The 15,461-nt window shown below is 41.7% G+C and overlaps 2 protein-coding genes across 2 annotated transcripts; one reads left to right on the top strand and one right to left on the bottom strand.

Annotated features, from left to right (window-relative positions):
* Window positions 1-1,383: 1,383 nt before the first annotated feature.
* Window positions 1,384-12,096, bottom strand: cog7 (component of oligomeric golgi complex 7). Its single transcript, XM_083994035.1, has 17 exons — window positions 11,627-12,096; window positions 10,488-10,636; window positions 10,159-10,275; window positions 9,704-9,872; window positions 9,514-9,596; window positions 9,278-9,400; window positions 7,940-8,138; window positions 7,701-7,828; window positions 6,907-7,061; window positions 5,843-5,959; window positions 5,668-5,733; window positions 5,348-5,534; window positions 4,453-4,593; window positions 4,193-4,276; window positions 3,950-4,064; window positions 3,267-3,410; window positions 1,384-2,120 (listed from the first exon to the last, which is right to left on the bottom strand). Exons 1-17 carry the CDS (start codon window positions 11,790-11,792, stop codon window positions 1,954-1,956), a joined length of 2,310 nt encoding a protein of 769 aa, XP_083850161.1. The 5' UTR covers window positions 11,793-12,096; the 3' UTR covers window positions 1,384-1,953.
* Window positions 12,097-13,254: 1,158 nt separating this feature from the next.
* Window positions 13,255-14,157, top strand: LOC311002525 (myeloid-associated differentiation marker-like protein 2; the record flags this gene model as incomplete). Its single annotated transcript, XM_083993916.1, has 1 exon — window positions 13,255-14,157. The coding sequence occupies one exon, from the start codon at window positions 13,255-13,257 to the stop codon at window positions 14,155-14,157; it is 903 nt and encodes a 300-aa protein (XP_083850042.1).
* Between the last annotated feature and the right edge of the window lie 1,304 nt (window positions 14,158-15,461).

Here is a 15,461-nt window from a genome sequence, read left to right as displayed (position 1 = left end):
TTAATTCCCGCTCCGGATGGGATTCACCACGGCGAGGCCGCTTCTCCCGTCTCCATCATCATCTGTACAGGCACCGACACTGCAGGCAGGGCGGTAACGGCTGACGTCAGGGCCAAACACTGGTCCATGTTGGAGCGGAGCAGGTACAGCGGCATGTGATGCTGGATGATGCTCCATCCCATCCATCCCCGTCTCTGGACAGCGTGCACACTGCCGAGCGGCAATTGGTCAGCGGTGTCAATATATTATCACATCATTATAGCGGAAAAATAAAAAAGGGACTTATAACGGAGAGATTCAACATGGCAGAGCTCGATCGATCCAGATCAAGGTTTAGCTCACAGTCCGGCTACTGACTGAGCTAACAACAACATTTAGTTGTGTTGTAGTAAATGTTATTGTGGTTTAACCCACTGTCAAACAGTGTAAATTATATTAGCAACAGCATTTATTAAAAGTGTCCACTTGTTATGCAAAATCTCCTTCACACTGTTACATTATTACATATTAATATATTTTATATAGGTTCTGTGTGTTTATTGGTGGCGCCTTGGGCTATAGAGCACTTTTATCATGATGTTATCATGGTTTCTGGTTTATTATGATGAAATGTTGTGTGTGAATGGGAAAACTCACTGCTATACAGGTCTGTAATAGCCATTTTATAAAACGATATGATTTGTATGTAAAATCTCAATATAACAGATGCTACATTAATTTTAGGAGTAAAAAGCAATTATCTTGTCTATTTATGATTTGTATTATGTACATTTGCTTTCTATTGTCATTATGTTTGATGATTTAAAGGCTGTTTTTTGTCTGTCACCTACAGTGAGAAGTTCTGCATCTCAGTTTCCCAGAGCCAGAGGTGACATCACAGCGCAAACCCCCAAAATTTAATTTTTTTTTTAGATCTTTAGGTCCAACCTGAGAATGGATGATATTTTTTGCTTAAGAAATTATTCAAAATAATCAAAATGACACTGATCATTAATTTCACCACATGGTGCAAGTCCTGCCTGTCAGGAATCTTACCTGTGCATTTCAGTGAAGTCTTCCATCTCGGCACGTATTCCCCCGACACTCGACTGTGACAGACGCCACAATTTTCATGACTTGAGGGTGTGAATTCATTCAACATGGGTTAACATCATGAAAGACTGAGACCAGACACTTTCAGACGACGGACACTGTCTGCGATTGACAAGCTATGAAAAAGATCATACATTTATTAAACTAGATCAGTCACATTAGTAACTCATTCAACCCCCCCACCTTCTACTGAGCTTCATAAAATGACACAACAGGCCACATCATAGTGTTGTTGTAATGTAATGTTTTATATACAGATTTTTAGGATACTGCATGGAAAAATAAGGAACATGTCCACACTGTTGTTTATCCAGCCCCGACTACAGTAAGAGAGGAAGGGAGGGAGAGAGGAAGGGAGAGAGGGAGAAGGATCACCTCTGCCTTTACTGTTAAAGTTGACTGCTGCAGGGCTCAATTAACAGAAAAAAATAGAGCTTGTTTCAGAAATATTACCTTAATATAATTTATTATAATAGATTAATCACATCAGACATAGATTTCAAATGCTCTCACTCATGCCCTGATTTACATTGTGTTATTTCTAAGATGCTTCAGCAACTTATAAATGCAGAGATTAAAGATGTAGTGTCGAGACACTTCCACTTTTTGGCTTGACTTGAAGGCGTTAACATAGACGTCACGTAAATCACACTTACTCCCAGGTTAATCGGTATAAAAAAACAAAACAAAAAACATCTGGACCACACTGATTTCAATCTCTTACCATTCCCATAAACCACACACATATTTAGACAGGATTTAAACCTAAAACGCTGCTGCAACAAACAATCCAAGGAATGGATCAAACGTCCCCGCTGCTGCTCTGAGAGCCACTGAGTCCTTCTCCCCTCTGTCTTACTGTTAGTAGTCGATGCATCGGAGGGCAGCGATGGTGGAGGCGAGTCGTCGCGGCAGCAGTTTGGCGGTCTGTCTGTAGCCGTCTGGCTTGGCCCTCAGCAGGGTGACGATGTGCTGCAGGGCGCGGGAGGGCTGCAGGCCCAGAGCGTCCATCACGTTGCTCAGGTAGTCTGTGGAGCAGGGGGGTGAGGAGAGTCATTACTCTACATGATCCAACTGGGGAGTCACCATTTCAAGTGATTATTAAAGGATAATTACCGTTTTTTACAATCTGGACCTTATAGCATAAAATATGATCATTTACTCACCAGATAACTTTGGTGTCATTACAAGACGTTCCGACGAAATTAGCTCCAGCCGAGAGCCGCGTATATCCGTATAATACGAGAACACGGGGCAGCGGAATGCAGCCTCTAAATAACACATTATCTGCCGCGAAACTCGTTCATTTCACCAATATTTTGTTCTGATAGGCTAGTGCTATTCCCCTCTGAGTCCGGGGTTACCTGTTATCAACATCCGTGGTCTGTAGGTTGACCTACTGACCTCTGACCTGGATGATGTCATCTCCGACCGCTGCCCGGCTCATTCTGATAATAATCATTCCGCTTCGGCATTCAGGTCCATTTTTAGCGCAACGGACCATAGCATTAGCGGTAGCAACAAGCCGCGCCGCGCTCAGAGAGATGGACGGCTGTGGCTCAGGTGGTAGAGCGGGTCGTTCACTAACCGGAAGGTCAGTGTTTCGATTCCCGGCTCCCCATGTCTGCATGTCGAATTGTCCTTGGGCAAGACACTGAACCCACACCTGCCCTGTGTGAATGTGTGTGAATGATTATCTTCCAAAGCCTGTCTGCGAACAGTGCTGTATGAATGTGTGTGAAAGGGTAAATGCGACCATTACATTGTAAAGCACTTTGAGTGGTCCAAGTGACTAGAAAAGCGCTATATAAGTGCAAGTCCATTTACCATTTACCATCATCCAGATCAGAGGTCAGTAGGTCAACCTACAGACCACGGATGTAGATAACAGCTAACCCCGGACTCAGAGGGGAGTAGCACTAGCCTATCATAACAAAATATTGGTGAAATGAACGAGTTTCGCAATGATAATGTGTTATTTAGAGGCTGCATTGCGCTGCCCCGTGCACTCGCATTATACGGATATACACGGCTCTCGGCTGGAGCTAATTTCGTCGGAACAACTTGTAATGACACCAAAGTTATCTGGGTGAGTAAATGATCGTATTTTATGCTAGAAATAAGGTCCAGATTGTAAAAAAATATAAATAATAACGACATCACTGTGGTCGTACCGATATCTGTGGCCAGCTGTTTGGTGGAATGGGTGCTCAGTTGGGGGATCAGCAGGATGGCGTCGCAGTAGGTCTGCATGGTTGCCCGGGCAATGGAGCCCAGCCAGTAGTCCGCTGTGTTGTCCAGTTCGGGGAGGTCGTCACCTGAATTAAAGACAAGGTGACGTTTGAGTCAGACACACCGTTGGGAAGGGAAGGGAGGGACGGACAGCAGCACAGAGATGATGCAGTGCTGAGACTTTCATGGAGAGACTGGTTGGAGGATAAGAGGAAGAATAAGATGGAGGATGAAGGTCAAAACAAAAAGGTCAAAAGAAAAGCTATTGCTTACTCAACTCTTTAGCTTCTGAAATGCCTTTTGCCTATATACAGTAGTAATGAGTAATATATGCTAATAGGTGAAACTGTCAGGACGTGTCTCTACTGTATTTCTGGCTTTGAATCCTGAGGAAAATGAAAAAACGATGAAGTGCAGAGGATCAGGGCTTCGGGGCTTAAGTGGAAGCGAGGAGTTGAGTGGAGTGATGTGGAAAAAAAAATATATATATATATATATATATATATATATATATATATATATATATATATATATATATATATATATATATATATATATATATATATATATATATCTCATGTGGATTGACAGATTGAGAAGAGAATCAGGACTGATGGTCGGTAACCTTGCTCTGGAGGGAAAGGCAGCTTCCCAGCGTGCAGAGCCATTTCCAGTGCCGGGTCCTCCTGTGTCACAAATGGCTCCAGGTGGAGAGGCAGAGACATCAAGTACTGCCCTATCTGGAGGGAGAACATACAGAATAATACAGTTGAATCCATCCGGTATCCAATGCAATTTAATTAATTTTGATTTGGAAATTAATCACATTAAAATAACAGTGTTCATGTTCAGATCAAACCTAACTTACATTAGTGATGTACTCTTGTGGCGACAGGCTGAAAGTGGGCAGGTCCTCTGTGTAGCTCTCTCCAAAGCCTCCTGCCTCTTGACTCTGATCACAAAGAAGGAGCGGGAATCAAACAGCGCGAGGGGAGATTAAAATAGATGCAACGCCGCTCAGATGCGCACTCGCACAGGCGATCCGAAAAGCTCTCAGCGCTCATGCACTGCAAATCGCATCTATCAGTATCTGAAATCAAATAATCTGGAAACTTGACACTTAATCACCTCCATTTTGGAGACGAGGCAGAGCTGGTGTTTGATCTGCAGGAAGACCGAGTCGAAGGCCAGCTGGTTGGCCTGCTGGTTGAGTCTGATCAGAGCCACTCTGGGCTCGGCCAGCAGGCTGGAGTTACCTGTGCCCTTCTCCTGCAGCAGAAAGGGAGAAAAGCTTAAAGGGATAGTTCACGCAAAATTGAAATTTCACTCATTATCTACTCACCTTCATGTGGACTAAGGGCTGGGAGAAGTTTCAGAGTCCTCCGTGGCTTCTCTGAGTTACAGGGGGTCTCGGCGTAGCAGTGCATGTCCATATAACGGTTGCAAATGGATACCAACTGTCTTCGTAACAAAAAGACACACCAAAAAACGTATGTAATGTCCGTCTTGTATTGAAGCCCCGAAATGCGAAATTGTCCCAAAAAAAATTAAATAAGTCTATATTTCAAGCTTGTTTTGTAGCGGAAGCTTCTCGAAGCTCCTCTTCCCGGTTCGACAAATTTGGACGAACTGGGAAGAGGACGGACCCTGGTTCGTCCAAATTTGACGAACCGGGAAGAGGAGCTTCCGCTACAAACAAGCTTGAAATATAGACTTGGGACAATTTCGCATTTCAGGGCTTCAATACAAGACGGACATTACATACGTTTTTTGGTGTGTCTTTTTGTTTTACGAAGACAGTTGGTATCCATTTGCAACCGTTATATGGACATGCACTGCTACGCCGAGACCCCCTGTAACTCAGAGGAGCCACGGAGGACTCTGAAACTTCTCCCAGCCCTTAGTCCACATGAGGGTGAGTAGATAATGAGTGAAATTTCAATTTTGGGTAAACTATCCCTTTAAAAACAGCTGAAATAATCAGCAGACTTAATAACATTCACACATGGGCTCCACTCCATACCTTTAATGAGTAGAGGACTTCCATCAGGCTGTTGTATTCAGCCATATTGCCCCTCTGAAGGTAGTTATATTCCTGCCATGGGTTCTTAGTGGCGCTCTTCCTCTCCGTGGAGCTGGCCTCCTGGATGCCTGCCAGGCTGCGGGGGCTGTACGACTCTGACAAGTACTTACCTGCCGTGCCCAGGATCCTATAGGAGCGATTGATCACAAAGAAAGTGCACGGAGTTCTTTAAAACCTGATGAACTCCCTGACGCTGTGCACTCAACTCTTTAAAGTAAATGGGAACAAATGGAACATGAAATATGAATGTTTTCTCTCACTTGTTTGACAGCTGCTGCTCAAACGCTCCACACTGTCTCAGTAACTCTCCACAGGTGGCAATAATCCTGCAAAACACGACAGAAAAACACATAAGTATAGGTAATGTCTTGTATATTGGGATTCTGTAACATGCAAAGTGAGTAAAGCTCTAAAGTAAAATAAAGGAGGATTAACCTGACTGAGTTCTGGAAGGCGGTCCAGTCCTCCTGGAAAACAGATGAACTGGGTGTATCCTCCAGTTTACATTTCTTCTTGATGGACCGCAGGGTTGTGGAGAAGTCCGACACATACCTACAAAAAGCGCAGTGTTAAAACTGGCAACACAAAGTAAGTACGGTCCAACCATAGTAAAAATGAAGTGCACTACCTACTCCATTTGCCAAGAATGTTTTCATTCATCAAGAATGAAAGTCGGAGGTTCGAAGACGATCAGATACTGTCGTAGTTCCAACCATAAACCATGCCATTCTATCTATTTTACTTCATTTTATCTAGTGTCTTTCTCATCTTCTCATTTTTATTTATTTTACTTCATTTTATCTAGTGTTTTCCCCACTGCAAATGATTGAGTGTAAGATAGCGTTTCCCCGATAAAATCCAATGTTCTAAAATTACTGTGTGAATGTGTATGTGTTTGCGAATGTACGTGTGTTCCCTATGTCTCCCAATATGTGTCCCCTATATTGCTTGTTTTTATCATGTGAAGCACTTTGAGCTGCCATGGGCATGAAAAGTGCTTATTGATAGCGATCCGGCGGCGTTATTCCCATGAGGCAGTGTCCAGGAAACCAAAACTAGGAAATGCTGGGTGAGTCGACCACTAAATAATAATATCAAAATAACTATAAAGATAAAACTGAATATTTATCAAAAATGGACCCATTAACAAGTGTGGGTAACGTAGATTCATCCACATTAATATGAGACTCTTTTATAACCAAAAGCAAACTCCTCTGGGCCTCTTTAATTGTCTGGATCAAATGTAATGTGCATTCATTAAAAAAATTAACTACTTTGTTTACAAATTTGGTGGAACAATATGACTTCAGCAGCAGGATATTTCACGTTCCCCCAAAATATTGTGATGATGAAACGTCAAGGTTTCGTTGGGAGGGCAGAGCAGTCAACACGGAAGGATTTTCTCCAGTAGTCTGATGCTTCCAGTTAAGAAAACACAATCACTGACTTCAACACAATACAATGACTTGAGTGTGTGTAAGAATACAAAGCGTCTTTACTTGTTGAACAGGGCTTTGAGGGCTTTGAGGAGGCCACACACGGCCAGTCCGTCAGTCAGCTTGACACAGCGGTCCACGCCGGCGCTGGCCAGGCCAAACAACTTGCCCACAGAGTGGCTCAACTCCTCCACACAATCAATGACCTCGCCGTGCTCCTACAAATAAGACAGAATGTGAAGTACATGAGACAAAGAGACAAAAATGACAACTGTGGAAAGGTGTGAGTGTTAGGGGTGTGACGATACACTCATCTCATCTCACGAGACGAGACACAAGATTGGGTTCACGAGAACATGACGAGATTTTAAGAAAACTACAATGACAAAATATATGATTGGACCAACAGACTTGCACATGCATTTTGAAATGTTTTATTATAACTCTTTATATGCATGACGTAAGCATGATCTTTTAACTTCTTCCACAAATTGAAACAAAAATTAAAATTGAATATTCCTTTCTTTTTTTCAAGTGCAAACAATATTATGTGCAGTGTTTCCTCTAGGATTTTTTTTTTAAGTAGTGGCAGCGACATTCATTTTTACTGAGGAGGAACTATGAAGAACTCAGCTGTGATTGAAAAGCATCTAAACCGAGTCGAGTAGAGTTATGACTGTGTAGTGGAAAGGGGTGTAATGGTAACTGGTCGTGGAAACCCTGTTTTACATTGTTTTAACATAAAAATTAAAAATTAAAAAAATCTTGCGAGACAGATTTTGAACGCGACGAGAAATATCATCGAGTTTAATCTCGTCACACCCCTAGTGAGTGTGTATGTGTGTGGGTTGCGTTACCAAAGGTACAGCACTGATCTGGATGAGGAGGTGAGCCTCCTCCAGGTCTCCGTACTGCAGCTGATAGGCCTTGTAGGGGTCGTACAGAGCGCAGACCAGCTCGTTCACCTTCAGCAGGTTGTTCTCAGCTGGAGAATGAGACACAGGCAGAAGGTGAGCTGCTGTACCACCTCACCACACCTTCAACCAACACAGTTTGTTTGTTTTAGCGTCTTTCTTTTCGTTTCACTGGCACGTACCCAGGTGTGGCAGCATGGCGGCCTCCAAGTTGTTTCCAAAGGTGGACGTGGTCTGATGGAGTTCCAGCAGGGTGTCCAGACGCTGCTCCTGCGCCGCCCGCTCCACGGCCGTGCTCAGGCACACGGCGATGGACGGCACCATGGCCCCCAGAGTCTGGATCAGCAGCACCGTCACCACTTCATATGGGTTTTTGAACACCTGTTGGGTGTTAACAAGTTTGGTATCTTATAGTATTTGGTAAGTATCTATTTTTATTTTTCCACTTTCTTTTTCTTTTTTCCTTTCTTTTTAAAGGGACAACGAGGAGTTTTGGAAAAGCGAAGCGTTTTCACACTACATTTATGAGCCTCCGCGCGCACCATGAAATTCTTTGACCGGCGCAAGACAGACTCATGTTTTCATTCATCAAGAATTAAAGTCAGAGGTTGGAAGACGATCACATACCGTCGTAGTTCCGACCATAAACGGCGATTCGGTGGCGTTATTCTCATGACTCACCACGAAACCGAAAGTAAGGAAACGCTGGTCAGCTCGACCAGCATTTCCGCCACCACTAATAATAACAAAATAACGATAGAGACAAAACGATATATTTATCGAAAATGGGCCCATTAACAAGTGTGGGTAGCGTAGATTCATCCACATTAATGTGAGACTTTTTTATAACCAGATAGAAACTTCTCGTTGTCCCTTTAAATTATATTTTGTTGGACAGTCACACCTTTAATTGACAGGACAGTCAGAGAGAGAGGAATTGGGGAGACAGAGAGCAACTGGGGGAACTACAGCCTCTATCAGGGTTCCTACACATTCGAAATTCCAAAATCCCATACTTTTTCTAGACCCCTAATTTCCAGACTTATCGGTAAAAAAAAGTCAAATAAATTGTGACATTTGAGTAATTAGATATGCATCATGTAAATAAATTGTGATTTTTTTAAATTTTTTTTATTAAATTTCATTATTCTGAATTTTTATGCTATTATGTCACCAAATAATTTCCAGGAGATTGTAGTTAGATATAATAGCACATACAAGATAATTAACCCAAATAACTTTAAAAAAAAAAAGATAAGATCAATATTCCATACAATAGTTTCCATTTTCCATACTTTTCCTTTAAATGTATCAAATCAAATTTCATACTGTTCCATACTTTCCATACTTGCGTAAGAACCCTGCTCTATATAGGGGGCACCTGCTCATCACAGTGAGTTATAAGATGCCCCACAGTATTTCTGACTGAATCACTGTAAAGCAATTTTGTTAAAAAAAAAAAAAAAAGAATTAAAAAAACTTGTTAGCTTCGATGCAGTCAGTAATGCAGTGTTTCTGACCTGGCTGCTCCACTGGAGCTGAGTGTGCCACGTGGAGAGCAAGGTGTCGTAGAACTCAGACAGCTGCTGATTCAGACTGAGCTCACTCTGACTGAGATCCTGCCACATGCTCACCAGCTGGCCCTGGAGACCCCAAAGACAAACATTATGTTCTCAATGCATGTCTCCACCACACATGTAAAATAAGAGAATATGACTTTGTGATGGCTCATTTATTCATTAGTAATTACACCCACCTTGTGACATTTATAGTAGTAGGCAAGAAGCTGTGGCATTCTGTCTATCTCTGTGAAGACTTTAACAAACAGCTTGGCTTGGTCTGCAGAGAAAAAGACGTGTAAACACACAGCGAGTATGTTTAGTGTACACAGACACCAAACTAAGAAATGGAGAGCTCAGATACAGAAGCAGGTTTTTTTTTTTTACCTATAGACATGGAATTAAAGGTGGCTACGATCTGTGGGCTGGCCAGAGCCTCCAGTCGGTTCTTCAGAGCCTCCAGGTGGACACACTTTTCAGAATAATCCGGTGTATCCACCAACATGGCCAGGCTGTTCTGCATGCTGGTCAGTTTAGACGAGATCACTGCAAGGTCCTGGAAGAATTAAGAAACAAAGTCATGACTGATGTCTATTATATAAAACCTAAACAATTCTTTCATAGAATAATTTGCTGCATTTTTCAGAGTTAAAAGAATCTGTTTATATCAATAGCCTGGGCTTGAACCCACGAGGAACAAACTTCTATTTTGTATACCACTTTATGTGTTGCTTATGTTTTCTTTATGTTGAGAACAGTTTACATAAAGGCCAAGTGGCTGCCACACAGGGTTCATAAAGCTCAATAAAAAAGTCCTGCAGCAATTTCTCCTTCATTCATACCTGTGTTTTGAAGGTCTCCTCGATGTCTGCGCTCAGTGTGCTCCATTTGTCTGCTTCCTGCAGAGCCTCGGCTGCCAGCTGCATCCGACCCTTCACCTTATCTATCTCCACCAGGACCTGGTGAAGCAGATCCACACAAAATACAAAAATGTCCTCCATGAGAAGTATCCTCGGACCACGCTGCACATCTCATCATACATTTCAATTAAAATCACATTCATCACATAACTCAGTTTTAGATATTAGTTTGTTATGTGCAATATGTTACTTCTGAATCTTGAATATACTTTGGATATGTTAATGAAATAGTGATGGAAATGTTCACACACCTGCATTGACTGCACTGTGTCCTGTTCAAACTTCTTGATGTCCTCTTTAACCAGGACCATCTGCTCTTTGAGGAAGGAGGCCTCCTGTTTCACAGCCTCCACGTCTCGCAGCACTCTGGGCATGTTCTGCAGCGCCTGGTTACTGCTCTCTACAAACAGGAACACAGCAAGTCTTCCATTTACCGAAGCATCACAAGAAAATATGACTAACTTTTTTTAAACCTGAGATAGAGCCAATTGTATTGTTTTACCAACCCTCTTTATATCAATAAAGGAAGGCTAAGTTACCGGAACATAACTTTATATACCGTAAACCAGTCCAACAACAACAATGTAGCATCAACATCTCTTTCTAACAGCATCATAAAAGACACCACATTCATTTTAGCAACATGCACCTAATAAAGTGGCAAATGAGTGTATTACTATTTTCACACAGATTCACAACATTATCCAGGAAAAAAAATCCACACTCTATTTATTGTGTAGTGACGTGATGCAACCGAATGTCAAGTAGTATTACCTGGTATTTTTTTCATAAAAATCTGATTATATTCAGGAAAATAAATCTGGACTCAATTATGGAATAAATGTAATTCACCTTTGCAATGCAACACTTACGGTTCTTCATTATTTAGAAAAAAAATCAGTGTTTTTAGGATATGTCTGCTCAGTATTGCTAAAATGCATTAAAACTAAAATATAGAAATAGAAATGTAGCTATGTTTTCAGAAGAAAGTATACTATTTATAACTACACTTAAATCCACTGTAGATGGATAAAATATTTAATATAGCTACCATTCTTTTGTGGTTACAGCATTTGACATTTTCAGTGGCAATCAGTCTTACTTTTGTTAGAAAATGGCTCAAATGTCATTTCAAATGACATGAAATCAACATGAATACAAAATGTAGGCTACATTTTAACAAATCTGATATGCTTTTAAAACATTTCTTTAAAGGTATTTTTGTATTGCTCATCTTCTGTGTCACTGACACCATGGCAGTAGGGAAAACGCTGACACGTAGTGGCACGAGAGAGAATATCAAGAGAGAAGGAGCGCAGGTAAAACGAGACATCTGTGGTGTTATAATGTAATGTAAAAGATGCACAGGTTTATAGTTCCACTGACTGACCCTCGATAGCATTGTTGACCTCCTGGATGAAGAGCTGCAGCTTCATGACCAGGGTGGCTGCGTGTGTGTCTGCTTTCCCCGGCGCGTCCTTCTGCACCACCTTGAAGGCTCCGTTCACCCACTCCTTCACGTCGAAGTCGTCGTCCAGGAACTTGGAGAAGTCCATCTTCTCCTTCCCCCCCGGAGCTGAGAGCTGGGCGCTGTGCGGTCAAACGGTGCTGCCTGCAGCCCTGTGTCATCGACCCATCGCTAACGCCAGGCTAACAGCTAACTCTTCCCAAACAATGGCTTCGACACGAATATAAAATAAATAGCCCAGGAAAAGGAAATGATCATCACAACTAGATATAGTTCCAACAAGGCGACGGCTTCCTCCAGAGTTGTTTTTAAACGGCTACGAGTTTAACAGGAGAAAAGTGCAGAGACATTTCTCTGTGTTTGGTTGTGGAAGCTGTTTCTGCCTCTAAGACTTGACAACAACTTCCTGCTTGTGCTTTCTGTTTATCTTCCCCGGAAACAGGCGCCGCTCGACGAACGGACCTGCTGAATAAAATAAATACATAAATGAATAAATAAATCGTATCTACGGAATTAAGAAGATTTCGTCCACTTAATTTTATGTGTTTTATATTCATAATTGAAGGATTAAAATAAAAGAGAAGCTCACACAGCGGCTGGTATGAAGCAGTGTCACAATAAACTATATCCGTGCACGAACGTGTGGGAGCTTCCCAGCAAACACACCCATAGGGTACTGTAGTAGTTTCTAGTTTTCTTGCTGGTGAGCTGATTAACTTTATGAGGTGGAAATGCACAAGTTTTGTTCATTTGTTTGTTTTTGTTTTGGGGGTTTTCTTTACATTTATATTACACATTTTATTACAAATGTTCAGATTGTAATAAATATATTCAAGTGTGTCAAGTTGTTAGTGTTTATAGTTTAGTATTTGAAATTACTCTTTACTACTACTTCTAGTGTAATTATTCTGCTGTAGGCGCCAATATGGGCTAACAACACACAGGGGGCCCATGTAGGCATTCTCTGGGCAAGTTTGCCCAAGCAATGTCCACATGGGATTAGTGCAGGTTTTGCCCTGCCCACACAGTCCCACAGAAAACATTATACGAATACGACTACCCACAGTGGGCCCCTGTGGCATGTATGCTGGGTTGTAGCTCAGGCAGCTCCTCCCCCCCAAGCAAAGTCTCCTGAGATATGTCCATCAACATTTAGATTAACAATGCCATCATTAATACAGACTCTAGGTCAGGGACATTATGCATTCTGCTTCCCCCTTTTGTCTAAAGAAAAACCTGTTAGGATACACCACTAAGAACTACATTGCTGCATATTGCTGTATTGTTATTGATATGGCTAATATTGTTACATTTTCTGTAATAGTGTCTCTGTTCAAACACAACTTCAGTTACTGCCCATCAGATGCAGCAGACGTCCATCCCTACACACAGTCCATATCATGACTACCATGCAAACCAGGGAGGCAATAAAGGACTATAAGCAAAGTGGAGTTGGAAATCAGATGAGCAAACACTGCTGTTCCTTGAGGCTGGAAGGACATACCTAAATTACAAGCTTATTTCAACCACTCTTCAGCTCCTTCAGAGACATGGGATTTATTGATAGTGTCAAGGACACCTTATCCAAGGCTGTGTTTACTCCCTCTGCTCTGTTAACGGGACGAGGCGGGCTTCACATGGCTCAGATCATCGTGTCTCTGGTCACTTTCCTGCTGGGTGCTTTAAGAGGAGGGAGCAGCCATACCTACTGGAACTACGCCATGTTCACCTGGGCCTTCTGCCCCATCATGACCCTCATCATCACCATCATTGAGATGTTTAAACTTGACATTGTGCTGAATTTGTTTTGCATGGACTGGTCTGACTTCACCACAGGGATGGCTATGTCCTCTTCGCTCATGACTGTATCTGTCGCTATAACATATGCCAACTTCTACGCCTGCTGGAAATTTGCATGTCTCTACGGTTGGATTGTGAGTATATTTGCTCTCTTGTGCGGTTTTGTCTACACAGCTGAAGTGGTGAAAGACAAATTCATTGACGGGAAGAAGGGATCGTACCTTGCTATACTGCCTGGATTCTTGAAAGTACTGGAGGCCTTCGTGAGCTGCATGATTTTCATCTCACTGACCGGTTACAGAGACAAGCCCGCTCTGATCATATGCGTCATAGCGTACATTATTCCTTTCCCCATCCTCCCTGTCATCATTGCCACCAACATCCTCAAGAAGCTGAAGAAATGCTTGCCCTTTAACTTGGACAGGTTTGTGTTCATCTTCCTGGTCGTCTCTGTCCTGCTGTACATCTTCACTGCTATCATGTGGCCCATCTTTATGTTCAGAAACAACCCTCGTCCAAGCGACTGTCCACCCAGCTTCTGCATCTGGGCCATTCAATTTATGGTTGCATTTTTTACCTATGTGAATCTCATTCTTTTCACACTGGACCTCATCTTCTCCCTGCTGGGTATCTGTGGCTTTAGTCGACCATAAACACAATGGTGTCTTTCCAATCATCTTTTTTAAAACCTACCTAAATTATACATTTATATATTAATTAATTAGTTCATGTATTTATTATGCAAAATCTATAAGGTAAATGCTCAACATATCTCAATATATCTCCCCACAGCAGTGAAGTAAAACAGTGAACCGTGAATAATGCTTATAAAGCCTGGTCTCAGGTTGGTAAACTGTGCCATCTCTGCACTGGGGGTCACATGATCACATTTTCCACATCTGGGCAAATGTAATTGGTTGTACGCAGTCTCCAGAGGAGTGGAAACAGCACTGTGGCTGTGTAGTGTGGACCAATCACAGATTGGGGCTTTTAACATATTTTTGTAACCTGACCTAAAAAGTAATCTACACTTTGTCATGCCCTATGTGTAACTTTGACCAACACACACAGAGCAGAATCCACACATGACCACAGTACACTTTGCATAATAAGATTTGAATGCTGTTTTTTTATACTAAATATGAATCGGTTACATTTTGTTGTGTCCTATCTATTGATTTATTCAATGTATGACATTTTTCTAATTTATCAGCTTCATGTATAATTTTCCATTCTCCATGTTTATATTACCGTTGCTGTGTTTTTGGGTACATTTGGGAATATAAACTGTCTACGTCACTGCCAATAAATATTATGTAAGAGTTGTAACTTGCATTGTGTGTGTTTGAAAATGAGATTATATGCATGAATAAGCACACCTGAGTTTCCTGGGATCTGTCACCGCCACAGACACAGATGAAGTGTGCAGTGGGAAATAAAGATGCTCTGAAGTGATGCTCATATTTGTGTCCTGATATTTTCACTACCAGGCTAAAAAAGTTTAAAATAATAGGAACATTTTGTTGTTGTTGTTGTTGTTTTTTTGTTTTTGTTTTTTTGGGGGGGGGTGTTTCATGGCTTTAATTAGAAATGAGGAGACCGAGAGGGGGGAATGACATGCAGTAAAGGGCCGCCGGTTTGTTGATATACAGTTTTCCATTTAATTCAATTGAAAGGCACTTTAACAAAAACCTGTAGAATTAATTTGATCTAAGAAGGAGAAAACAAACATGAAAGAAAGTGTAGTTTATTTACCAGATTTGAGGCATTTCACTAACTGGTAATATATTTTGAATTGTTTTAACCAAATAAATCACTGAAGGTTTGAAAAGCAGTCCATCTACTATCCCAGCGTTCACATAAAACACACAAGAGTCCAAAGATATCTCAACGTCTCCCTAGACAAATAACCAAGTCCAGTTGCATTCAATTTAAATTTCCTTGAGATAACTATGAC

Source organism: Trachurus trachurus (genome assembly GCF_905171665.1).
Source record: "Trachurus trachurus genome assembly, chromosome: 19".
NCBI lineage: Eukaryota > Metazoa > Chordata > Actinopteri > Carangiformes > Carangidae > Trachurus > Trachurus trachurus.
Note: the sequence above shows the minus strand (reverse complement) of the source record. Positions and strands in the feature narration are given on the sequence as shown.